The following is a 27,488-nucleotide window of genomic DNA, read 5'->3' on the forward strand; positions in this document are numbered from 1 at the left end:
AAAATTTCAGTCACATTGTTTTTTTTCATGCCTAAAGAGGAATAAAAACACTCAGGAAAAAAAAAATCTTGACTAAGGTTCTTATAATTCATGCATCAATGGGTTAATACAGTGAATATTAAAAAAAAAAAAAAAAAAAAAAAAAAAAGATGAAAATATATTTTACATAAACTGAAACACTATTTCTCTCTAGACAGAGGCTACTTAATAGACTTTCATTGTTATTGTTCATTATAAACATGTCAGTGTTGTGGGCTAAGTGGGTTTGGGATAGCAGATTTCCATGAGTAATATTTTGGCAACAAGGTGTCTGTAGCAGAGCGAGTCCCTCAGTGCACACCATCACTACAAACGCGCTTCTGTCGGACACGGACGGAGCGAGCAGAGAAGCTGCTGCTGTGTTCAGAAAATGGCCGACAGATTTTCTAGGTTCAACGAAGAGCGTGATTTCCAGGTAATGCATGCTGTAAAATTAAAGACATCCGAGTGTTTTGTCGTGGCGGGATACTGGAGCGAATAATAACAGAGCTAAATGGCACGGACAGACGTAACATAACAACAAACAGAGGCGCGCAGTTCGCTCTGTAAATCGCTTGCTAGTACTGCAAGCTAGCTATGCTAACGCTAGTGAACAAGGCTAGAGCACTGCGGCTCTTCTGAATTTAACTTCCCTTATGTCTATGTGTTTTGCTGCGTACGTTACCAGACCCCCGTAGTGGTTAATGAACAGTAACGTAGGTCGGTGCAGACTTGGTTAAACCTCTTAACCACGCATTACAAATAGTTATATTAAAGACAAAGCAGCTCGTTAGTGACCTTGGTTATTTATCGACATATGCTAACGATGGATAGCCCGTATAGCTAGCTAGATAACTAGCAGCAAGTACGCACATTGGGGAGCTAATTGTAGCAGCAGCAGGCAACGGCTATATTCGTTTGACAACTACAATACAACCTCCATTACTAGTTAACACTGTGCAGTTATGTTTTTGTAATAAACTGTCTGTTTTACTAGTTATTAACTGGCGTTATTTCAATCTATTCTCGCCAGATATGTGTAATCTAAGGAACATTATAACATACCAATTATTGATTATACATACTGGTCATGTCTTTTACTGGTTTCCATTGACATTCTGACTTTGCCCCAATTTGACAGAAACATTTGTGGGCTTTATGTTAAACTTTGCATTATTTCATCATTCTTGAGCTGGTCAAGTTCACATCAATACAATCTCATTGTGTTATAAAGTTTTGAAGTCAGTGTGTTCTGGTGTAGGCCTACATCCCTATTTGACTCCACTTTTGAAGATATATATTGCTGGATTAGAAAAACAGCCCTGTCATAACCATCTTGGTGCTGCATTGTTGTAACCTGGTTTAAGGTTGTGTGTTTATTACATTTGAGCTTGCCACTAGTACATTTGAGCTGAATTGCAACATTTCACAGCCTATGTGTGAGCTGTTTGGTTTTCAGTTGTGTACTTTTCATCTTAGACCACACCCGGTTGAAGTCAGACATTTGTAGAATGTAAAATAATCCAGAGTTATCCATGTTTGTGTGTACTTGCTTATCATTTAATTTTGTCATTCATGGCAGGTATTTCCATCTGCATAATTTTTTTTCCCTGTTTTTATAAACACAGGCATTTCTTTGTGCTTTTTTAATGCCACCTAACAGGTTTTTAATTCCGGGAAACACTGCTGATGCTTGCCAATCTGCTAACTAGAACCACATGTTGTAACAACTGTCTCAACAGTCATCATGTCTGATTGTGATGTCTCTATTGTCTGGCTTAGGGACGCTGCTGTACCTGAGCTCCAGCTGTCATCCTGATTAACCTGTTATGAAAAATGTACGGCACATGTGTGGGGAAAAAAGTCTAGTAAAAGTATCTGGTCATTAAATAGAAGCCCATGTAACTTCTGTGTGACATCTTACTCTTTTTTTTTTTTTTCCCAACAATGGGGTTGTCAGGGTTGGATTAATGGGTTAGATGTCTATCATATTTAAATCCCAACCCAAATTGAAATGGTTGTCTTTACTCCTTTAGAGGTTTTTAACTTAAGCAGCCGTATTTTGAGTTACCACTAATACAACCATTAAAAATATGTGTGGCATTTCAGACCACGACAGTAAAGCTAATGCTGTTTGAGGCTGAGTTTATAGGCTTCTGATTTATTAAACATTTTCCGATATAATGTTGCAAAATTTAGGATTAGTCATTTTTGTTATTGGTTTTATCATGTTAGTTTTATGTTACTGTTTTTTTATCGTTTGTTTTCCAGACAACTAACTCTACTGCAGCAGTATTTTGGTGCAAAGTCAAATGTTATGAACCTCGTGACAATTTTAAGCACGAGTGTAAGGAAGGTTTTATTGAATTACTTGAGTTATTTAAATCTGCTGTGGTGGTGTCCAGTGGGAACTCAGTATTCTGCTAATTTGTCAGAGGGAGCTGAAATGCTGTGTGGTCTGAATGAGTCTGTTGAGGGCTGCTTCAGCTCAGCACAGTAGAGCTCTGTGTGAGAGCTCTACTTTGGAGGCATTGATATGTTCAGTATTCAGAAAGTTTCTCTCTCCATGGACTATAGTTTGCTGCCAAGCAACATGATGTAGGAAACACCCACAGACAATCTACCTAATACCTACAGCGCAACCAGTCCAACAGCCCTGTCTCTTTTGTCAATTCATTTTATTGTTGGCACTTTACCATAATGCTTATCTTGTATTGCAGAAATGCCAAAACATTTTTGTGAGCCCACATAACTGCCCACTGTTGTGAAGACGTTAGCCATTGTCATGCGAATCAGCAGACTCTGTCATTTCTTTGTATGTGGAGTTGTGTACCAGAGTCTAAGCAATGAAGAAGCAGACAGCCTTAAAAATAAGAAGTCATTGTGGTGTGTGAAGGCTATGCTGATAGCACATTAAGTGGTCTGGGTAGAAAGTCAAGGGGAGTAGAGGTGGTGGTGGTGGTGGGGGGGTGCAGAGAGCCATTGATTTGTTCATAAATAAATCCTCTGCTCTTCCACAGCAACTCCCTTTCTCATAATCCCCAGCTTCACTCATGCTGATGCAGGGTCCTGTTTCATCTGAATTAATGACTGCCAGTGTGGCATCAAATCACCTCATTGCTGTGGGTTGATTTGAACAGTTGCTTATCTCTGCAAAACCAGAATCCCTAGAGAATGTGGCGGTTAAAGCCTTTAGCAATTGCATGAGCCAGCTCATGTTAGTATTGTCTTTTTTACAGACATTTCCATTAGCTAGTTCTATTCCACAGCAGAAAAGAATAACCAGGAAGTGTTCCAGGCTGTTAAATATTTTGCAGTGATCCTCCTATGTAAGTCCCCAGTGATACAAAAGCAGAATAAATATCCTGGTGTATGTTTGACTGTGAATGTTTATTGTTGCATTAGATACAGCTGTCAAACCCTTTAGCTTGTAGCTGCAAGCACTTGGTAAATAATACAACACACAGCAGACTATTTTTGGATTCCTTCAGTTTTTGCTTGTGAAGGTCAGAAGAAAACAGACTCTTAAACATGACCTTCCTCTCTCCTCTGCTGCTGGAGAGAGGAAGCCATCTGTCTCAGGGCAGAAACTGCTCTATAAACACTCTCCTTTTGGTTGGAGTAGAAAGCCATTACTCATTCTCTGTCCCACCCAGGAACATACGCAAATGCTCAATTTGTGTAAGTAGAGCTATGCTTGCAATTCAGACAACAAATAGCCTGAGGACGTCTTTCCTCAGTGCATGCTGGCGTCACTGCTGGAATGAATTTACAAAGAAAAAAAAGACACCAAAATACACCATGTCAGCTTAATTTTCTGTCATAGCCACAAGTAAAAAAAAACCCATAGCTTTACTAGCATGTAAATAATCTACATGCACATTATTTTGTGTCAAATACTGTAAATAAAACAGAAGTGATAAATGATAAAATTTGATTTTACACTTACCTGCTGGAGGCTGTAGTTATATTTATTCAGGCCTCATTCAGTTACTGTGTTGTGCTTTGTATATTAAAATCTTTTTACGCCTCGTCTTATTGTTCTGTTTGTGTGATTGACAAATATTCACTGTGAATGACAGGCAGGCAACACATTTCCTTGCACATTGCTGTTTCAGTGTTTTTAAAACCCTGGGATAGGAAAAACACATAGATTTGAATGCAAATTTTGGTGAAACAACACATTTTCTGAGTTCTTCCAGAGCTGTTCTTTATCTCTATGTCTGTGCTAAGCTGTCTGTCAATTAGGTCCGTCTCCTGAATCTCTAAAATAAGGTTTTAAATGTGTGTCACCCAGGGGGGGAATCACTTTGACCAGTATGAAGAGGGCCAGTTGGAGCTGGAACAGGCGTCCTTGGACAAGCCCATTGAATCGGTAAGGCTGCATCCATCATCTGGCACCATTGGACCAGCTGTGAGAGTGGATGATTGGTCCAGGGAGAAATAAGAACCTCACCTTTTACTCCATTCATTCTGTCCATGTACAGTAGATGCATCCAGTGTTTTCTTGAACACAATTGCCACCTAACCTGTAGATTCACTTGTCTCATGTCCATTAATACCCTTTAAGCCCCTCCCACTTCCTTTGTCCTCTGCCTATTACATTTCCTGTGTGACAGTTAAAATGATCATGTAAATGCTAGATCTTTTTTTATATAGGGCTTACAGATAAAAGTTTGATTTTTGTCTTCCATTAGTCATTGTTAGTCATCTTAGTACAATGAGATGAGATGACTCTTAATAGTGTGGAGTGGATAAAGCACTGTCATTAACGGCTATTAAAGCATTTTCTCACTCAAAAGACAATTCTGTCTGTCATAATGATTACACATAGATTGTGAATAGCAGATGTATCTACTTTCAGCCCTGCATTTTGCTGTATTTCCATCATATATTAATGATCTAGTTATTAAGCTGTTCTTTTATTTAAAACAGTTCAGAGGGTGGTACTTATTGCTATATCTTTGTCATATAATGACAATGGAAAAACAGCCTCTTTTTGTAGCGTTTACACTTTTTGTCTTGATATTCTGCAATGGTACAAAATTGTCTGTTTATGAAATGTAGGCAGTGCTTATTCCACTCCATTTAGCAAACAAGAGAGTGCACATTAGATGGTGTGAATGGCTACATTTGTGTTTTGAGTGAGTGTGTGTCTATGTAGCTTAGAATTTATGTATAGTGTTTGTGTCTATAGGACAGTTATCTTATTGTACACAACTTGGGGTGTTCGACATTTCTCTCCTGCAGCGAATTGGCCCCTATTAGCTAAGCAGCAATGACCCGGTTTGTATTTGCACGCTCTGCTTTCTTACTCCTATCTTTAGGGTCCTTGTAACGCTTCTCTGACTGTCTTTCTCTCTCTTTCTGTTTCACTACTGTCACACTCTGTATCTATTCTCTCTCTCTACCTCTGTTTCTTTCTTGCTCCCTCTCTACTACACAGTTATTCGGTGTACAGTACCCTCTGTCATTCTGTGCTGGCATGGTGCTTGTGCAACTGGGACTGCATTTTTCGCTGAAGAGGCACATGGATAATAGCGCAGGCAGTTCTCTTTTTCTGTCTTTCCAACTCTCTCTATCTCCTCTTCTGTCTCTGAAGCACAGTGGTGAGCAGGCCCAAACTCTTCTCACCTCCACAGTTTCAGGCCACATCTGCCAAACGTAGGGGTGTGTTTGTCAGCCAATTGACACATGAAGATCTTTTAGTCTGAAACAGACTTGTTTATTTAATCAATTAAGTTCATTAGTTACAATAAAATGTCTAAAAATTATAAATGCTTTCCTTTGTGGAACAAGGAAATTAGATCTTTGCACCATAAATAAACATGAAACATTTCTGAGTAGTATAAATGGATAAGAATCATTTCAGATATTAAACATAATAGGGTTTTGCAGTTTACAGGCAATAGATCAGACACCAGTTAATATGCACTTAAAATGTAATTTAACTAATGGTTAATTAAAAGAGATGTATGGTACAATGTATGTACCTTAATATAAGTTGTTAAAGCAGTAGTCAAATGGCAGTTGTGCCATACTTGGTGAGCAAACACTATTATTATGTAACTATAAGGTTAATTTTATATGTATTTGATGCCGGAATATGATGTAGGCCTCTAGCAAATCAAGAATATATAAATAATCTTTTCTGGACAATTTTTAGATAAAGCCTACTATGTGTGGGTGGTGGAGAGAGGTGGCCTGCTCACCTGGCTTGAGTGGCTCATTTGCTCCTGCGCTATTATTTGTGGAGAGGCACTGAGGGCTGCGAGGCAGCATCACACAGTTTAACACATCAGTACAAAAACTGCCACATTAGAATTGCTGTCAGCTGCAATTAGGCTACAGTGGCAATGCATGTACACACAAAAAGAAAGTGGCACACCTTTTGTCTACAGGCAAATGAATTGGATAACTTTCTACAACTTAATAAATAATGACAAAATTTTGGCCCTGAATAGCACTTCAGACACATTTTCATAAAACAAACACCTTTCTTACTATGAGTATATAGACCAAAGCTGCAAAATATCAAGATTTTCTATCCTTGTACATACCCTAAAATACTCTATGCATGATCATACACAGGTTTGTCCTGGCCATCTTATTGCAAACCTCTAAGGTGGTAGGAATTATTGTCCACAGGTGCTGCCTCGGCCCAGCTTCCCAGAGCCTCTCCCTTGCCATTTATTGTGTGTGATATATAGGCAGCTAGAGGTCTGTGGTACTTTATTGGGATCTTTTTTCTCTTTCTGTCTCTCCCCCTTTGGTCTTTGCTCTTTCTCTCTAACATTGTTTTTGCATTGCATGTGTTAACTTGGTAGTATTCAGTACTATTTCCTCTCAACACTGTCCTAATCACTACTACAATTTTCCTCCCAGACTCATCCCTCCCATGTCTCCTGCCCCGTCCAGTCCTTAAACCCCAACCCCCCGCCCCCCTCCTTCTCCTCCTTCTCCCCCTTCTCCCCTTGCCCTCTCCCAACCCCATCCAAGAGCGATATGCAGTGGGCATCCTCAGAGCCACAGAAACCACATGTTCACACTGTTAATATAAGAAACACATGTGCCCAGCCCACAGAAAGAATTTTATTTCTGTAAATGTTTTCGTGTTACTGAAGCCTGTTTGGAATTTAGTAACATCAAGTGAACAGCACAGGAAATGGACATGGTAGGGGTTGGCATATCAGCTGTTTCTGAATCTTAAACACAGTAGCTGGTCTCACTTTGATCCATAAAGCGTGCATCTTTTTCCATTATATGTGCTTTGACACAGCTGCTAGTCAGTTACACTTAAGACTTTTATCCCTTATTAGGTGGGAAGAAGTGTTCGAGTAAAAGGTCAAGCTTTTGAAATGCTTGACCCTCATTTTTTACATTACAGGCTCTTCATTTAGCACCGCTCTTAATCCTGCTAGAAGCACAGGGGTCAAGGTCATTGTTAAAGACTCTAGATTGTTAAACACTAAAAACTTCTGCTGGCTCCCTTTTCCAAATCCTATACTCATTTTACACTTTGTTAAACTTCCAGTTGATGAATTGAGTCTCCAGAGTTGTAAGGTAAGTATGTATGTTAAATAACTGTAATGAAAACAACTATATCTTAAGTGTACTGTGCTGTTTTGTGATTTTTTTACCAACATGTAGTTGATAAAATCCCCTTAGGTTTAGTTTGACACATCCACACATACATCAGTGTAGTGGATAGTAGGAGTCTTTTGTTGTATGCCTCTTGTTGCTCTGAGACAGTTGTTTCCATTTAGTCACGCCTGCAGTAGCTTAGGCTGACCAGAACACCTAACGCAAGAAAGTTTCAAAGACTTCTTGAAGAGCAGGCTGCAGACCCCGTCCACCAGCAGCACTTGCCAAAAGACATTCCACAGGGACACGAGAAAAGATGACTATCTGCAGCAAGACAGATCCCTAAAGGGTTTGTCTAAGAACATGCGGAAATCTCAGTAATGGGAGCCTTCAGCCAAGCAAAAATAAAGTAGGTGGCTTAATGTTGAGTCGGAATCACTTACTTTTGAGAATTAGTTTGCCTTTTCCATGTTACACCCTCTTAAGTAATAAAATCGTATGTGCTCTGGGGAAAGGTTCAGTCATCTGAACCAGAGTAATTTGTCAAACACACACACACACAAATGATACTTGGACTCAAGAATTACAACTCTGAGGTCTCTAGGTGGGGTCCCCTGCATATCTCTGCCCTTACCCATATCTTTTGCCATGCACTGTGCCAATGAAAGCACAATGCACACTTAAAAAAAAAAAAAAAACACCCGCTCTTGTAGACCTTTTGGATAACGTTTTCTATTTTTCTTTCTCCTGTATTAACAGTCAGTTGGTGGATTTATTGACATGCCTACCTTTTCTGTTTGTATACAGTATTGTGTTTGTTTAAAAGCAGAGAGAGATTTGCATTTATAAGATTTTAGAGAAGCTAGCAGAATTGCAGTTTAAAGCGTTTGGCCGGTTTCTTACGTTGTGTCACGTGTGACTGTTTTTTTGACAGCCCAGTATTTTAAAGCCAGGTTCGTATGGAAATGCCTTCACTCCACTTGCACTGCTGTTGGACTCGCCGTCGTTGCTTTCATCCGTCTGTCTGTCTATTCTTTTGGTGCACTCATCTGTTGTTCAACACGCAGTCTGCGCCTCATCTCCGCCCTCTAACCTTTGCTGTGTCCATTATGAACTAATCTCTTTATTATTGTCAGCAGTTGCGACTGGTGCTTCATCCAACATGCCCTTCCTGTTTTCAGTTTGTTTATAAATTTTTCTGGTAGCAAACAAAACAAGTGATAGGGATGTTATTTAATGTAAGATGGACTTATCTTCTCTGAGCTTTCAGTACACATTTCTTTGAGTACTGCTTAGTTGGACTACATTTTGTTAAGTACAAAAAACAGCTAACAATGTAGCACCTGCTTTCATTTTTCAGGCTGTTTTTTTTAATATTATTTTCCACCTTGCTCCAACTTTCATAGATCAACCTATCCCAAATCAGTGAAAATGTTCATGTGTGGAGCGTTGTTGCACCAGAATACTGCAGTAAGGGACAAGAACATGCCTGATGATGGTGGGAGGGGAGGTGTTCACTGCAGCATATTCTGCAGTGTTTCTTTACACAATGAACCCAGGGGATTTGGTGTCCACCAAGCAGAAAAAAATTCACTCACCTGGCCTTCAAATCCGCCAAGTTACTGCCTGACAGAGAAGTTTTATATAAATATATACACAGCAGCAGAATGGTAATGTAGCTTTTATTTTCCCTCGTTATGAGTTGATACAGCCAGGCTGTCTCCAGTTTTCTCCCCTCAATGTGAGGCCCAGTACAGATTCCTCTCTTATCTCATCCCACAGCGGAAGGGATCTGACAGTCACACTGAGTAAGCACAGCTACAGCTCATACATCCATGAAATGGAGGGAAAAACACCAACCCCTAACAGAAACAGGAAGTGAAGCCATTTAGACTCCCTTGTGTATTAGAAACAAACTTCAGCTAATGTTTTGATTTATTTGTCTCGTTCTGTTCATGATGGTGAAGCACCATTGCACAGTTTTTTATTGTTTTGTTTTGTTTTTTAACAAATGACATAATTTTTCTTTTCCAGAAATGTTAAATAAAGCAACACTTTGCACTGAAGTATTAAGAGTAAACATATTTCAAAATTAAGACTATGTGGGCGGAGATGCAGTGTGTGCTGTGTGTGTGACTACCACTCCCCTTCACATGCACTAACCCATTCAAGCTCAGCTCACCTCCACCACCCTAGAAACCTCACCTCCACCATGGCTCAGCCTGCTCTGTTCTGCCCCCTGTCACAACCTCCTCTTTTTGTCAAAGAGAACTAATCGAGCCCTGTTGAGCCATCACCTTCCTCTCTGTGCCTGATCCACTTGAAACTAACACAGTTGGAGTTCTGTTACACTGCGCTCCACCTCCCAGCCCGCCCCATCCCTCTGTATGTGTACCATTCACAGTGCACTACTAACACCGACGATCCTTTTTGTTAAAGTATTTTAACAAAAAGCTGCATGCTGTTTTTCTGTTTTGTTCAAACCCCTTCACTTTCTGTTTGTGAAAGTTGATGTCAATCTCTTTGTGATTATAAATATCTTTTTGTTTGGTTTGTATGTTTTGTTTTTTCTTTTTTCTTTTTTGGTAGAATGCAGCACTCTGGTGAATGTTAGTCAAGCTTGGAATAGTTATAATCACAACAGAAAAACACTGCTTATTAAGAAATCTCATTGTTTCCTGTTTATTTGTGCTTGAGGATGTACTGTAGTGTGTAGTGGTGGGACGGTCTTGCATTTCACTAAATGTTTTTGTTTTCTTGCTGACCCATACTAGTGATACAACAGACTCAGACATGCACATTTGGCCCTGTAGTGTGATAGGAGTTCCTGTTGTGCATGTTTTTGCTCTTCTCTGTAGCATCTTTGATTCATTGTCAGTTGCCTGATGTCGTCCACGTGACTAGCCACATAATGTTTATACTTCGTCGTAGTAATCATTAGTGCAATAAGAAAATTAATACTTAAAAGCAGATGACATTACTCCAGTTCAAGGTAATAGCAGGCGTGTAGTTTATCATTAGTTTAGTGTTTTATATTTTGAAAATGCTTAGTTTTTGTTTCTATGCTATTAGTTTGAGTACAAGTTGACTTTTTTGTCAGGGGTAACATTAAAAAAAAGTCAAAAATGTTTTAAAAATGTGTGAATAACCACCTAGAAATGACATTTTCATGATCATTTTAGTTTATTTTAATTACTTTTATGTACACACAATCTAGATTCAGGTTTTGTTTTTGGTGGCACCACGTTTTTACTTTTATAAAATTTTTCCAACCGATTTTTAGCATTTTGTTTGGTTGATCTTAATCTTAAAGTGCACAATTGTGTGTGTTGTGTGTTAGGTTAAAGTCATCGGAACTGTAAAGCATGTTTTCTGCTTTACAAATACTCATAATATCCATGAAAATGTTAAAACTGGTGTCAAACTAACAGTAATTTTTTTTTTTCTAATAAGTTTAATTGTGAATATGTGACCATTTTTGGGACCGGACCAGAGATGCTAATGGTGCCCAAAAACATGCACAATAGTTTCTTCTAGCACCTTGAATGGGGTTACATGCACACAATGTCTCCCTCTCTTCACCTGCACACCCACATATCCCCTCACACATACATATTCTGTCCAGCCTGGGCCTTGTAATGGTAATCCAAGGCCCACTAGCTCCACTTCTGTCTCTTCCTCTTGCTATATTTTTTGTGACAGCTGCATATGTTTTCATGGTGCTCCCCCTTGTCATGGTTACGGAATCACAGCAAGCTTGGAGTTTCTGGTCTTCGTTTTGTTAATGCAAGATTTCCATACCTGTTCTGTGTCACTTTTCTTTGTGTACTAAGAGCTCGCCCTGTAGTGGTTCATATATGTATGCGTGTGATACATATATTGCCCTCTCCTTCCTCCTCCTCCTTGTTAACTTCTCAGTCAGTCGATGTGACTTGATGTGTTATCTTTATCATTACAAAAAACAGATATGCTCATGCCCAATTTCTTAAGAAGGTATTAAAACTGCACTCCTTCTGTAGGAGGGTATCTGTAGTTTACAGGCCACACATAGTCTCATGTATGCATCATAATGGAAAACCTGACCTCCTCAGTCTCCCACCCTCTATCTCCTGTCACCCCAACTGCCCTTACCGCTCCTTGTGCTGGAAGACACTGATGTTACACGCTGTAGGTGATGTGGATGACAATTATGAGGATGGTGATGGTGGTGGTGGTTGTGCTGATGATGATAGTGTGATCTGAGTGGTATTTTGTTTTGTTTGTTTGTTTGGTTTTTTTTACCCGTACCCACGGGGAAAAGCTCCTCTTATTATTGGAATATTTTTGGTTTTTTTCTCCTCTGTTCTCTCTGCTAGGATAACATCGGGCACCGGTTGCTTCAGAAACATGGCTGGAAGTTGGGACAAGGACTTGGCAAAACCATGCAGGGTAAGGACTCACTATTTGTACACCTATATTCAATGTATGCTGGTGGTACTGGGCCACTGCCTTCTGCCATTTACTTTCCCCTCACGTCATTTTATTTCTTTCCTTTAATCCGCAAACTGTATACTTTCTTCCCACACTTCTATCTCTGAAACTCCTTTCTTTGTTGATTACTCTTTGTAGTGAATTGATAAACAGAGATAATGTCAGTTGCCTCTGACACCGTTGGTCCCTCAAACTCAAAGGGGGAGGAGATTTTCCTGATGTCTTGTAATCGATAGGGTTTTGGGGCCGGGACTCTGGGTCAGGAGATGCAAGCAAATAATGCTTTATGTGGTGTACTGCCTTGCAAGATTTGAGAAAAATTGCACATGCATGTAGAGGTTGCCCATGTGTTGGTATGCTTGTGCCATCAGAGCACTTAGATATAGTTATGATCTTGAGCCACAGGTTAAAAACAAACATACTCCGATGAGCTTCTATGTCTGGGTGTATGTCTTAGTCAAAGGGGCTAAATGTTTCTTTTGTTGTGTATTTCTGTGCACATAAAAAAAGAGCGCACAGTTGAAACTGGAATCACAGAACAGCCAATATTTTTGCCTGCAACCGTGTTGAATGGAGCCAGATCTCCGTCCAGCATGGCTGCCTCTTTTACAAGAAAAGAAAGTACTTGAATTCCCACGCGAACAGGCAGTCCTTTGGTCTTATCTAGGTCGGTTGTATTTCACATCAAAGATTAGTAACTGCTGGACTCGCATACAAACCAGGGTAGACTGGAGGATTTGAGTTTTAGACTCAGTTCAAATAATGCCCTGAGGTTTCATGAGAGCAGTTTACTGTTTATTGATAGTTTTTATAACATCTATTCTCCGCAGTATCTGTAGCACGAATACATTCAAACGACTTTAGGCGTGCTGTAAGATGATGTGCCCTTAAAGGGTACCTATAATGAATAGGAATGCACCGATACCGATATGAGTATCGGCATCGGCTCCGATACTCAGTGTGTGTACTCGTACTTGTAAAAGACATCCGATACAAATGCACCGATACCACTTACGGCCGTGTGACATTCACAGTTCAGTGCAGCAGGTACATGGTGGTGGCATAATGTGTGGCGAGTGTGGAGATTTTTCAAAATAAATGACGGTGATAAAAGTAACGCTGACTGCAAGTAACGTTAAAGACACAGACAGACACGGACGCAGCGTTCTGTCCGTCCTGTGCGTACATTCCATCCGTATACCAGGTGCTCGCAGATGCGTAAACAGAATGAGAATACCAGCGGGTGTATGGAGTGGTGCGGAACGCCGTCAACAGAAGTGAAAACGAAACTTAGTGCTCATTTCTCTTTTCCCTACCTGCTGAAGCTAAGCTTTTAAACCTTACCAGTGAAAATGCAGCAATATTAGTATCACATTAGTGTTGCCTCTGTCGTCTCCATGTTTGTTATTACTGACTTTCTTCTTCTTCTCAAAAAACTTTCCTCTTCTTCGAGGTATTTGTCTAGTATGGTTAATTAAGAGTGGCGCCCCTTGGTGGATTAATTGAGAAATGCTCATTCCAACACATTAAATGTCAGTCGCAGCACTTTGTTCCAGTCAGACTAATGACAACGACAATAAAGCACATTTACAAAAGGAACTAAGAACTGGAATGGGATTATAAAGTACTCGTATCGGTACTCGGTATCGGCAAGTACTCAAATGTAAGTACTCGTACTCGGTCTGGAAAAAAGTGGTATCAGTGCATCCCTAATAATGAATTCTCATTGCTGGCTAAATCAAAAGATCACATATCTTGCTAATGGTTAAATATGGAACCCAAAGCCACCTCTGACCACCACACGCAATCATACACCAGTGTGAGTGACACTGGAGGCAAGGTGGATGAAGTGGACAAGGACATAACAGCACATGACTAGGACAGAGCGTGATTCAAACCGCCAACCCTTTAGTCATTGGACGACCCAGTAACTGTGGCTCCTGAGCCACAGCCGCCCCAACATGTTGCCTCCTTCGGAGCCTGTTCCACCATCGGTAGTGACCAAACCTCGTAGTATTGTCCGATTACCTGGACTGAAATGAACTAGTAACTAACTGGTGTGCAGCAGATACCAGATTAAGATGACACTTTGTCGGTGAGTGCGGAGTTGCATCTCTAGGGCAATAGTGGAATGCTAAGCTTATGGCAGCACATACAAGCATGAACACGTACTTTTAATTTAATCTTGCTTACTGACTACCGCTTGTTTACTAGTGCTCCATCACTCAGAATCAACATTGTAATGTCACTTGTGGCTGCTCCCTTGGGTTCTGCCCACACGCGTAATTCATGTAATAAAAAGATCCAGTGTGGTACATTTATGGTGATTTTTTTTTTCTTTGAATTTGCGCCTCTCTTGCTTGTAAGTGATGTATAAAGCACAATTAATGCAGCAAACATGACCAGTACAGGTACACTTTAAAAGCCATCTGTAGTTTGTGATCATTAAATAAACTGTGCAAGTTGTAGAAACCTGTAGACCAGAGAGCAGTTTACTTTCTGAGACAGCTGTAATTGGATGGCCTTGTCGGTATTGACTCGCTGTAAGAGGAAACAGGCGGAACGGAGCAGAGTGTGTGGGTTGGTCTTGGCTATCGTCAGCACCTCATTAGCTCAACCCTGCTGTGCTCATAGGCTCATTGGCTCAGAAACAGTGGTGCATAGCCTTGGCGTGTTTCCACTGAGCCCCTTCCTGTATCTTCACCCTCTTCAGTATCTCCTCTTCATTCTTTCCGTCATCTCACTTGCTTCACTCTTTTCACTCTTCCATCACATCCTCACCCTCTCTTCCAAAAAGGGTGATGAATTGCATTGTCAGTGAGCAATGTCATCACTGGCAGACCACTGAGTCCTTGCAGGCTGCTAAGTATGGTGCTTGTTATGCACATGATTTCTAACAATTAGTCCCCTTCTTCTCCGCTCTGTATCATTTTCTACCATCTATACTATGTACTGTATCTAAACCAGTCTAACATCTTCATTTCTGTAGCTCTCATACTTTTTCATCTTTGGTTTTGTAAAATTCTAATTCTTACTCAAGTGCCTTGGAGTTCTTGTAAAGCCAGGACACACATCTGTGCTCCATATCAGCATTTTAATGAGTAACACAACTTATTCTGCAAAACTGGGTTTCCAGCACACACCCAAACCAAAATGTCAGCAAGTTACAGCACAAGTACAGGCTAACATTTGGAATGAGAAAAGGTACAAAGAGAGTTTAGACCTGCTACATAACTGAGTTTCTAAGCACATACAGTAGATTATTGAAATTCCGTAGGTCATATCCATATTTTACATTTGTTGGTATTTCAGGGAATTGCATTTTAAAATTTGTGCAGTTGTCAGACATGAACATAAAACTAGTCTGTGAAAATACATAAATATCGTAACAGAAGTTTATGTGATCATTTGGAGCAGGATTTTTTTTTTTTTTTTTTTTAATTCGTGTTGAGACTTAATGGAGTATCCAGACATAGTTGTAATGCTAAATGTTGCCTTGGCCTACTTATCTGTTTTGTGCTTTCATTTGCCCAAGCAGCTTTTAAGTGCAATTTGATTACACTATTGCGGTTGGAAGTCATTCTCACATCCAGCTGGTGTTCTGAGACTGATATTCCTCTGTGTGAAAATCGCTGTTATCTTCACTTAACTCTGCCCTTGACATCACTGTGTGTCTGATTGAAGAGCTGATAGATGATTTGTTGATACATAGACATTAACTCTGTGTCTTAGTGAGCTTATTGAGACACAGATCTGACAGCTGGCTGCGGAGTGGTCTTGTATCTGGCTTAGCACCTCTCCTTCTTGTACATATATGGCCTTTGTTCCCCGTGTTGTCCGATAGGTATTCTGAGTCTGACGATGGCCAGGGACCAGAGCGGACCGGGAAGCTGCTTCTTTCCTGGCTCGCTGACAAATGTATGGAGTCTGACAACACAGCAGCAATTTCTGAACTTGCCATTTGGTGTCCACAATTTATCTTGTGGCCTTGAACTGCTCGATAGAAATCTATTTAAGTATGTGTGCTTTGTGATGAGGAGAGAAAAAGTTGCAGGGGCTGACTGTGCTTTTGTTTTTGCCGCTGGCACCAGTGATGTGTGGTTATATAAGCATCCTGCTTTGTGGGCAGATGAGACTGCAGCAAAATGTGGCCAGTTGTTGTGTAGAAATTAATGGCCTACTGTTTGGGCATACTATTTGTATTGCTGATATAGTCACGAATTGGCTGCAACTCAACAGTACCATCGCATCACATTCAAGTCTGCTGGATGATCATTACAATTCTCCTCTCCTTTCCTGTCTTCTTTGCCAGAAGAGAAGGATTTTGATATTTGAAGTGAAAGCATTGTGTCCCCTTTTTAAGTTTTTCACTGTATTGACTTTGTTCTTATTCTTCTTTTGTCCTTTTGCCCCTTTTTAGGTAAGGTTTGTTGGAACCCCTCTGTATGTCAGTATGTGTATGTGTGGGTGTGTTTTCCTTCTCCCACTCTGCAGTTGACCTTAATGTAACACCCCTTTTACAGTGTACCGTAGGCTAATGGCCTCTATCAGCTTCCTCCTCTTTGCTTCATAATCACTAAACCTTTATTTCAATCTGCTAAAGAATAAAGTGCTTCGATTCGAACAAAGAACAAAAATCCATTTGAAATCAAGATAGATTTAGGAAGCCATGATTCCATCACATCCCGTAGAATAATCATTTCCACGTATTTTAGATTTTTTTTTCCTCTTTGAGTTTCCGAGGCTGCTGTCGGGTATCTGATTGGCTGTAACCACGGCTCAGACTTTGAATGGCTTGCAGAGTAGACAAGTTTTCCCCCCTCTGCTTGTTTGCCTGTTTCTACCTCCAAACCTGTGAAACTCATGTGTATGTGTGTGGTCTATGTGTGGGACTGAGCTGTGTGTGCGTGTTATGTGTTACTGACCGGGCCAAAGAGTCAACTTACAGGGAAAAACCTCACCACCCGTCTACACCCCAAATGTCTCTGTCCCCATGGTTACACACTCCCATCCTCCCCCTGTTTCTTTACCCCTCCTGCACAGCATGTTTGTCCCAGAGGTGCACTCCTGCCTGCCTCCAACTGTCACACTCACCTGGGGCTTTAAGCAGTGTTGGAGGTAAAACAGTTTCACATGATAGTGTGAAATGTAACACTCCAGATTGATGCGCAGTTCACATTTATACACACAAGTCATAAAATTTCTGTGTAGGAATGCACTCTAAGCACTGCTCAAAGCCTTGCTGGCTCTCTCCTCAGGTACATTTTATGTGTGTTCATGTGTTCACTGTTCCGGGGTTAAGCACATCTCAAAACCAGCTTGCTGGCTGTAGGCTAGCGAGGAAATGAAAGATTCTCAGGGAGATTTGCTAACTGGGCTGACAAGTGTCTGCGAGGCAAAAAGCTCAAAGGGGGAAAATGGTGGTCGTCCCTAGAGGCATGTACTGGCTAGATATTTAAATATGTAAGGAAAAAAAAAAATTCTGTACCAGACTTTGAAAAAGAGATATTACCTTTGATTCCAGATCTTTTAGGTGTTTTTGTTTATCATTCCCTCACCCAGCACAGTTCCTCCAAGAGTACTTATCTGGTGGGATTTTTAATTTTTTAAACACGGTTAAGGTGAAGGTGACAGATGTCGGGTTATCACTAATACAAGGAGTTTTTGGCACACTGTCCAAGAGGTAATAGTCTGGTACCTTTGGGGCACGTTCTGGTTGAGAGAGCAACAGAATGCCAGGCTAGGAGCCTGGGGACTGGGACGAGTGGCTGGGATAGAGTGGTGAGAGAATATCCCTGTAAGCACCTAGCCCTGAGTGAAGGGATGAGGGGGGTGGGGGGTGACACACTGAAGCCCCTCTGGTAATGACCCCCCTAAACCCCACAACCACACTCCCAACCCCACCCTCCCTTCTCTATGTGCCTCAATCTTCCTGCTTAACCAATTGGTGTTTCTTTTTTACAGCGATTTGATCCTGCCCATGTTGTGCTGATGGTAAACTTAGTGGTAAATGTTATTTTATCCCCCAATTGAATTGTTTTTATTTTGTTTGTTTGTTTTGTTTTGTTTTAATTTCTCCCATTTTTTTTGTTTTCCTCTCATCAGAGCACCAATGCTACATAGGCTTTCAATTCTCTCTGTATTAGTCCTCATTCTGCTGCTTGTATATTATCATGCATATGTATTACCTTTAGAACATTGTCATTTTGTTTGTTTTCAGTTTTTTTTAACCTTGTGATTCACACCCTGTGATTTAGATGCACATTGTTTTTGTCTGGTCCCTTTCTTTTCCACTGGAATGGGTAATGTGGAAGTATTGTCACTGTGTTTAAAGATTGGTGATAGTTTGGGATGACTGTAATGGTTCATTAATCTTTAATTCTGGGCCTGACTTGTGACTCCATTCACACAGACCACTGCAGTGGCTAACAGACCCACTCTGTTTTGGTTTCACTTCTCTGAAGCTGTTAGGCAAGAGCACGAGCACACAGGTCTATCAGTAGGTAGTTTTGTGATCCAGATATTGCACCACCAGTCCTCTTTTCTCACTTTTCTCAGTGGAATAAGGCCTCTACAACGATGCCGCCAGAGTTAGGTTTGCAGTAAAATCCCTCTTAACTGACAGACACTGCAGTGGGACTGAGAGTCCAGGCAGGCCGTTACATGTTTATCTGCCCATGCATCTATGATTTCAGACTCTATATGTCATTGGGCTGTGATGGCTAAAGTAACAAACACACATTTTATGAGGAACAAATAATATGAAAAATGTGTAAAAAAAATAAATAAATAAATAAAAATTCTTACCTTCCTGTCCAGAAAGGTAAGAATGTGCCAGGAAGTAGGTGTACTTGCATTGTCCACAAAATAAATTCCTAGGATAAGGAAAGCCAAAAGCCTTTAAATTAGTGGTGGGCGAAATGATCACAAGTATTCATTATATAATCAAAGTATTTTGTAAAAGGAGTTAATTGTTTTGCATGGCTGAGACTATTAATAGTTGTGCCTTGTTCTCGCTATATATGGTGATTATATCATGAAGGCTTTGATGAATATGGGGTTTGCTTGGCCCCATTAAATGATGAGGAATATGGTGAATGAAGTAAGCAGTATGCACAAAACAGCTTAATTTAATCAATGTTAACAGCGCAGACTGCAATATAATAAAAATAGAATTTACAAATAAAAAGTTTAACACCCACTTCCTTTTCAAAACTAAATGTTAGTTTTATTGTCGTTATAAACTAATAAGAAGGCAACACAATTGATACGGTTCCTTCTAGCAGCAAACCGTATCACTGAAGTTCACTTTTATTATATGGCCTGTCAATGCGTTGTATAATTTTAAATGATTTTATTTTGTTTATATCTTATTCTCTTGATTTCATTATTCTATTGTTTGTTATTATTGCAAAAGATCACATATTATTGATAGTACAATATTTGCTGCCTTTGGACGCATTCAATCTGTTGGTTCAGCTATACATATGACAAGTCTATACATTGAATGAAATTAAAATCGATTCATTCAGGATATCGCCCAGTACTACTTTAAATGCATAGGTTGCCAATGTTGTCTCTGGGTCTTTTCAGCACAGAGCATTACTTTTGCAGGAAACCTTTAATTTTTAGTCAATTCGATGAGAAATTTACACCACCTGCCTTTCTTGGCTAAGTGTCACAACAGTTAACTGGGGTACATGTTCAAGTGAAATGCTTGTAACTATTCCATATGCCCAATGGTATACATGGAAAATTGATTCATGGAAGAACACTAACTTGAATATATGGGAGGAAAAAACTGAAACCAAACTGAATTGATAATCAGTCAGATTGATTATTGTATTTGGCTGGCAACAGGAGCAGCAGATTAGTCCAAATTCTCCTCTATGCATTTTGTTTTGAGATTCCCCTGTCTATCTGTCTGTCTGTCCTCCCCTTCCTTCTCCTCCTACCCATACCCATGTTTTACCAGGTAAGTATCCCCATCCCTTGCACTGTCACCATGGCGATACCTGGCCTGTGACGTCACTCTGCTGTAGTTCAGTGCTTGTGTCCTTTTTTAATTTTACTCTGTCTTTCTCTCTGCTTTGTTTGGCTGATTATGAGTGGATTAAGCAATTCTGTGTCAATCTCCAAAGTAGTTTTGATTTTTATATATTTTATATCTTTAATGTTTCATTCTGTTTTTTTTGGTTGTCTTTGGTTTGTTTATTTTTCTACAGTTAATTTCCTTCTGATCTAGCTCTTTTCACAGCTTACATAACATGGCTTTAGTAGACAGAGGAAAAATATTACTCATTCATGACAAGGAAAGGGGCCCAGGACGAGGGAACAGATTTGGACCTTAGGACAGTGAAAGGGACAATGGTCAGTCAGCCTGCAGTTGAGAAAGAGATGATGCAATAGGCCTTAGATAATGTTGGGATGTTTTGGGAGGATGTCGCAGTGGCGCTCAGTGAGCAGTGGCAGCAGCTGCGCAGGCCTGTTGCAACTCCCCTCACACACACATACACAAACAGTCCCTGAAGCTGTCCTTGATAAACTTGGCATTCTGGTTTAACAGGACTGCAGCAGTGAACGGATGGAGGAGGGGTGGTGGGCTGCACAGCTCCTGTGTGTTAGATCTGGACAAAGATTAGCTTAAAGCTGATAATCTTGTTTCTTTGTTTTTCACTATAAGATACAGTACTACTAAATATCCCAAATGCCCTTGACTTCACATAGTCCCATAGGAATACAGTAGACGCAGATAATTTGACCTGCTCCAAATGTAAATCAGCGGCTAGATCAAATATAACATGGAGGCTAGATAAAGTGGTCTGCACTTGGTGGCTGCAGTAAGCTGTGAGAATGGCTGGTGTTTGGTTCACTGTAGCTTTCTGGTCTCTTTGCACTTCAAGGCAAAATTCTCTAACCCCAGCACCCTATGCTCTATAAGCAGGCTGTCTCCGAGCTGGTCCTCTGTTCCAGGCAAAAAAAAAATCTCACCTCGTCCTCTCTCTGTCTCTTTTCCCTCAGGACGCACTGACCCTGTGCCCATTATCCTCAAATATGATGTTATGGGGATGGGACGAATGGAGATGGAGGTAAGATGCCTGTGGTGGTGTTGATAAAAGCAGTATTGTTTTAATTTGAGGGACATAGAAGAGACAGTACATAAAGCTTAAAAAATGTGCAATTGATAATTTTTTTGTTGATCTTAATACAAACATGATTGTAACAAATGGTGAGGGGAACTCAAGTCACCTAATTGAATCATGCCACCTGCATAAATGAGTCAGGAAGATTCCTGTTTGGGTTATCTTCACTTGATGGTAACTTGATGACATTCAGGGCATTCCTGTGCTAATGATCCTGTGCACAAAGCAAGCTCTGTCTAAAAAACTGTTGGATGTTTAATAGGGTTGTGGATTAGTACCAAAAATCTCCTAAACTAGGATATAGCTGTTTTAAATCCAGAAAAAATATATTGTGACATTTTTTATTTTTTTTAATTTAATGAATAGATTGTATACATGACATGGAAAGCCCTATTTTTTTTCTATCACAATTATCTGCTCAACAAATAAAATGTGCTATTTTTCCCCATTTAACTTGGAACCTTTGTGGAAATTTTCAATGATGTAATGAGAAGAAGAAAGAAGTTAAATAGAAAACACTTTTTCAAAAATATAGTTGCAGACATAATACACAAAGACAGGCATTCAGATGCTACTGCTGTTTCTCTCACCTGCAGCCATATCTGTACTGTTTGATAATGATTCTTGAATGGTGGCAAAAGAGTATAGTGGTTTTGTTTTTGCACCACACTTCACACCTAAGCTACATATGTGCAATATGAGAGCCTCTCTTTCAGAGACATGCTCCTTGTTTTGGTTTGGCTGGTTGGAGTTGGAGATACTGCTCTGTCTTGTTCTTTTTTCTGTGTTTGTTTGTGTTGCCCTCATGCAAATTTGCTCCCATCATCCATGTGGTGTTGAGGAATCCAAAGCGTCACCCAAGTGCTAAGAAATACTGCCATACAGGGTGATGTGCAGTACATCAAAATAAATGATAGAGCACGATGTGAAATGATGAATAATGTTTTTCTACCATCACATGGCATATGTTGTCATACTACACAGCTCTCATCTTGAACATCTTAACTGCTGTGAGACCTCATGTCTTTCCCATCAAACACTTATGGGAAGACACTGGCAAAGAGCTTCATGCTTATGAAAGGCTGTTGTTTTGTCATGTCAGAGTGTTATAACAGCTGTTTTTGTCCTTTTAGCTGGACTATGCAGAGGATGCCACAGAGAAGAGAAGAGTGCTCGAAGTTGAGAAGGAGGATACTGAAGAACTGCGACAAAAATATAAGGTATTTGATGAGTCACTCTTCATTTACTCAAGGAAGTATCAGACATAAAATGAGGTTTTTTTTTGTACTTCTTGGAAGCACTCTTAAGATTCACTAATTCCCTGGTGTTTTTACATCCAACAACAGGACCAGATGGAAAAGGAGAAAGCCATTGCAAAGGCTCTGGAAGACCTGAGGGCCAATTTCTACTGTGAGCTATGTGACAAACAGTACACCAAACACCAGGAGTTTGACAATCACATTAACTCGTATGACCACGCTCACAAGCAGGTACTGTCACTCTGCACTCTTTATGTTGTTATGTTTTGCCCCTTTGAGCGGAGATCCTTACAGGCTGTGTTTCTATTTTGTGTTGCTTTTGTAATACAGAGGTTGAAGGAGCTAAAGCAGCGAGAGTTTGCTCGAAATGTGTCATCCCGCTCCCGGAAAGATGGAAAAAAGCAAGAGAAGATGCTGCGACGTTTGCATGAGTTGGCTGAGCAAAGAAAACAGCAAGACCGGTAAGAGTATGTTCCTGGAGTGCCCTCTTCTGGCTGAAATTGTAACATGTCCACTGTCCAACACCAATCAGAAAACAGTATGATTACTGCACATCACATAACATATAGATAAAAAATGCCCTGTCTGCTATATGTGCAGAATACTTGAATGAATTTTACCTGCTGATCTCAAAATGTAAGGATTTTTAATTAAATAATAATAGAACATTAGAAGTAATACTTGGTTCTGCTAGGACCCTCAAGAATCAAATATAACTTTTGTTTTCACATTAAATCACTTGAACTGCTTTGGTAAGAAATGTTTATCCTACTTCATGTTGTCATTCTTGTGTTTTAGGACTCCTGGAAGTGGACCTATGTTCAAAACTACCACAGTGGTTGTGGATGGAGAAAAAGCCGAAGAGGGTGATGGCATGACGCCTGAGAACACCACTCTGACAGACGGTGCTTTGGAGGGATCATTGACAGATAAAAGTGGGCAAGCCTCCCCAAAGCCTGGCCCAGCAATCAGCTTCTCTCTGGGGAAAAACAGTTCCTCCTCCCCCACCCCCAGTGGCGCATCCAAAGTCAGCGTGTCCTTCTCCTTTGCAAAGAAGGCTCCAGTAAAGCTTGAAACAGCAGCTGCAGTGTTTGCAGATCATGGAGAGGAGGCTATGGAGGAAGAGGAGAACCAGGAGGGAGAAAAGGTTGGAGGACAAGAGGAGACATCTGGTTGCAGCACAGACAGCCCCAAGGCAGGATCAGGAGGAAGTGAAGGAGCAGATGGAGGTACAGCAGCAGGGACAGAAGAAGTGCCGCAACCTGACGATGGCGGCTCGCTAGCTTCTACCCTCAACAAACTAAAAATGATGATGAAAAAAGAGGAAGGATACGCTGGACAGGAACCTCAGTACTATCACTATGTACCTCCTGCTCATTGCCGGGTAAAGCCTCACTTCCAGTTTTTGCTATTCATGAAGGCAACTGACCAGTGTCAGAGTAAAGAAGAGGAAGAGGAGGAAGAGGTGCAGCAGGAGGAGGAAAAAAGTCGAAGAGAGTTCTGAACAGCTGGAGCCCAGTGTAACAGATACAAAGACTGAAGAAGAACAAGATAATAACAACACTTCAACCCCTGACCCAGAGCCCCAGTCACCCAAAGAGAAGACAGAGGATGTCGCTTCATGCACAGTAGACACAACCTCTGCTGGACCTCCTTCCCCACAAAAAAACAGAGACTACACAAGATACTACAAATTCCAATTCAGGCCCTAAAATTCCCACAGGTCCCTTTTTTCCTGTTTTAAGCAAAGATGAGAGCACCACCCTACAGTGGCCCTCGGAGCTTCTTGAATTTACAAAGGCTCAGCCTTCCCTGTCCTATAGCTGTAATCCACTCTACTTCGATTTCAAGTTGTCCCGCAACAAAGGGGCACGTGGTGGGAAATCGGCAAAATCACCTAAACCTAGTGAAGAATCTGATGAGAAGGTACAAGAGGTAGCAGTTGCAACAAGTGAAGGAGACACAAATAAACCAGGGACAAGCTCTGACAAAGAAAAGACACTTGTAAAAGGAGAGACTGGCCAGTCAGAAGGTGATGAGCAAAAGCCTGCAACTGGCAGCACCAGTGCAAAGAAAAAGAAAAAAAAAAGAAAAAGCATAAGAAGTCGTCAAACACTCAAAACGCAAAGGAAAAGAAAAGGGAGCAGGAGAGGATGGAGAGGGGGAGACTGAAGTAACACAAGAGAAACCTAAAAAGAAGAAAAAACACAAACGGAAGAAGAGTAAAAACAAGGCCCCAGACCAAGATGAGGCAACAGGAGATGAAAAGGAGAAAACAAAAGCAAAATCTGAAGATAAAACCACTTCTTCAACTCAGCCAACAACTACAGTGGGAGGAGCAACAGGAAATACAGGATCAGTAGAACTTGGGAAGAGGAAACGTGCAGCAAAGGAAGTGCCTTCCAAGTCTGGAGCAGAGCAGGGAGGATCTGGAAAAGGCAGCGATAAATCTAACTCCTTAGAGGAGCACAGCAGCACCAAGAAACAAAAGACAGACTCCAGTGCACCTCAAAGTGCCTCTTGCTCCACCTCAGCCCAAAAGAGCCCCGGTCCTGGTCGGCCGCCAAGCAGTGAGAGTGAAGAAGAAGGTGGTTCGACTACTCAGCGGTCACGCCATCACAGGTCGAGCCCTCGCGAACAGCGCCGTCACCACAGCGAGGAATCGGGCCGATCCTGCAGCCGTTCATCGAGACGGGGAGAAAGGCGAGGAAGTAGTCGTCGTCACCATCGTGGCCAAACATCTCGAAGTCATTCATACTCAAGCAGCTCAGAGCGTTCCTCAGCAGGCAGCAGTGCTTACAGCCACCGCAGTCGTAGCTACTCAGACAGCTACAGTGACTACAGCAATGAGGGCCGCAGACGGAGGCACTCCAAACGTTCCTCAGACTCCGAATATGAGAGGAGGGGTAGTCGCGGACGCAGACGATCCAGGAGACATCAGTACTCGTCTTCCTCATCTGAAGACTCTCGTTCACGCTCACGAAGCTACAGTCGTAGGAAGAGGCATCGACGGCACCATCGAAGCAGCTCTAGAAGTTCCAGCAGTTGGAGCCGCAGTACCAGTGCCAGATCCTGGAGACGCAGCTACAGCCGCAGCCACAGCTCCGCCAGCCGCTCCTCCAACTCCACTAAAGGCTCCCCTCATCGACGAGGAGCCAGGAGTCGAGGGGACAGCGACACACACCGCAGAGACTTCAATCGCTCTCGCATCTATCGTTCCCAGTCTCCACGTTCATCTTCATCACGAGGCCTTAACCGCAACACGCATTCATCAAGTTCACAGATGCTGAGGCCAGGGGGGTCCAGAGATGCAGGGAGAACAGAAGAACACCCTGACTGCCACGACAGCTGCTAGAAAAGGTCCAGTCTAAAAAAGGCTCTGATGATCCTGCCACAGGAACAAAATCGGGGATTAAAATAAAGGACCCGCCACAGGGCTACTTTGGTCCTAAACTTCCCCCCAACCCTGGGAAGCAAAGCCATGCTGCCACTGTTTGGTAAACTTCAGGCAGGGAAGAAACCACTGATTCCCCTCACCAGACCTGATGACAGGGAGAGAAATCAGGAACCGGGAAGGGTTCTGAGGCTGAGGGAGAAGTTATCCTGGTGGAGCCTATCAGGGAGTTCCCTCCTCCACCTCCACCCCCAGCTCCACCAGTCCAGAAGGTTGAGGAGGCTCCTCAGAGCACAGTAGTGCAAGAGGAGACACAGCACACCACCACAGAAGCACGGGTACTTCCAGAGCCTAGGCCTTTGTTTGAACAGGAGCCTTCCATGATAATGCCTCAGTACCAAGGAGAGGCAGAACAGGACCCGAATCAGAATCCCATGATGGAGTCCCTCATGCCAGAAATGCAGCAACAGCAGCCACCCATGCATGCCTACCCTGCTTACCCACCACCCAGCTTGGAAGAAGATGGTCTGGAGGCCGAGGAGGACGGACTGGCTCCATTAGAGAGTCAGCCAATCACATTCACACCAGAGGAGATGGAGAAGTACAGCAAGCTGCAGCAGGCTGCACAGCAGCATATCCAGCAGCAGCTTCTGGCCAAGCAGGTCAAAACATTTCCCTCAGCCGCTGCAGCTGCAGCGGCTGCTGCTGCTGCTGCAGCCAATCTGGCCCCAGCTCCACCTCCACCTGCCCTGCAGCAGATCCACATTCAGCAGCCCACAGTGTCTGTGGCCTCTGGTACCTCCATCACCACCGTGCAGCACGCTATTCTGCAGCACCACGCCGCCACCGCTGCAGCCATGGGCATCCACCCTGCACACCCCCACCACCCACACCCCGCCCACGCGCAACTGGCCCAGGTACACCACATTCCCCAGCATCACCTCACCCCCATCTCCTTGTCTCCGTTGGGGCCTTCCCTCGGTCACTCTCTGGGACACTCACTGGGACACGCTGGGCTGATTCCTGCCCACCCGACTGCTTTCCTCTCTGGCCAACCCATTCATATTATCCCAGCTTCTGCACTTCATCACACACCCTTAGCCCTCCACCACGTTCCACACACAGCTCTTTACCCCACACTTTTCACACCTCGGCCGTCACAAGCTGCTGCAGCAGCAGCCCTGCAGCTCCACCCACTCCTCCACCCAATCTTCTCAGGGCAGGACCTTCAGCACCCACCTAACCATGGCTCCTGAGTAGTGATGCAAGTGAAGGTTTTTACTGACAGCCTCCACCCACTGGAAAAAAAAAAAGACTTAACCTGAACCAACTTGGTTTAGGCTTTTAAACAGTCTTTGTGACAAGCACGCCATGTCAGCAGTTTTACTGGGCGACACAGTGCAGGAAGTTGTTGACACAAAGTGGCAACACCGGAGTTGGTTTCGATAAGGACACTAACAGTTTTCTTTTGGTTCATGTACGATTTTTTTTTTTTTTGTAATGTTTTGCCCTGAATTTTTAAGACAGGGTGTAGTTTAAAGATACCTCCTGAAGACACTGGGGTTTAATAGAACATTTTTTGACTGACAAGCCACTGGAGTTTTTTTTTTTTTTTTTTAG

At 41.9% G+C, this 27,488-nt stretch overlaps 1 protein-coding gene across 1 annotated transcript; it reads left to right on the forward strand.

Annotated features, from left to right (window-relative positions):
- Positions 1-323: 323 nt before the first annotated feature.
- gpatch8 (G patch domain containing 8) lies at positions 324-27,124 on the forward strand. The gene is given in 14 exon segments (XM_030141465.1): positions 324-454; positions 4,316-4,393; positions 11,958-12,030; positions 21,094-21,161; positions 22,349-22,435; positions 22,562-22,705; positions 22,805-22,935; positions 23,273-23,975; positions 23,977-24,117; positions 24,119-24,582; positions 24,584-25,809; positions 25,812-25,930; positions 25,932-26,024; positions 26,027-27,124. Coding segments are annotated over 14 exon segments (4,470 nt in total). The 5' UTR covers positions 324-409.
- Positions 27,125-27,488: the final 364 nt, after the last annotated feature.

Source organism: Sphaeramia orbicularis, chromosome 8 (assembly GCF_902148855.1).
Source record: "Sphaeramia orbicularis chromosome 8, fSphaOr1.1, whole genome shotgun sequence".
NCBI lineage: Eukaryota > Metazoa > Chordata > Actinopteri > Kurtiformes > Apogonidae > Sphaeramia > Sphaeramia orbicularis.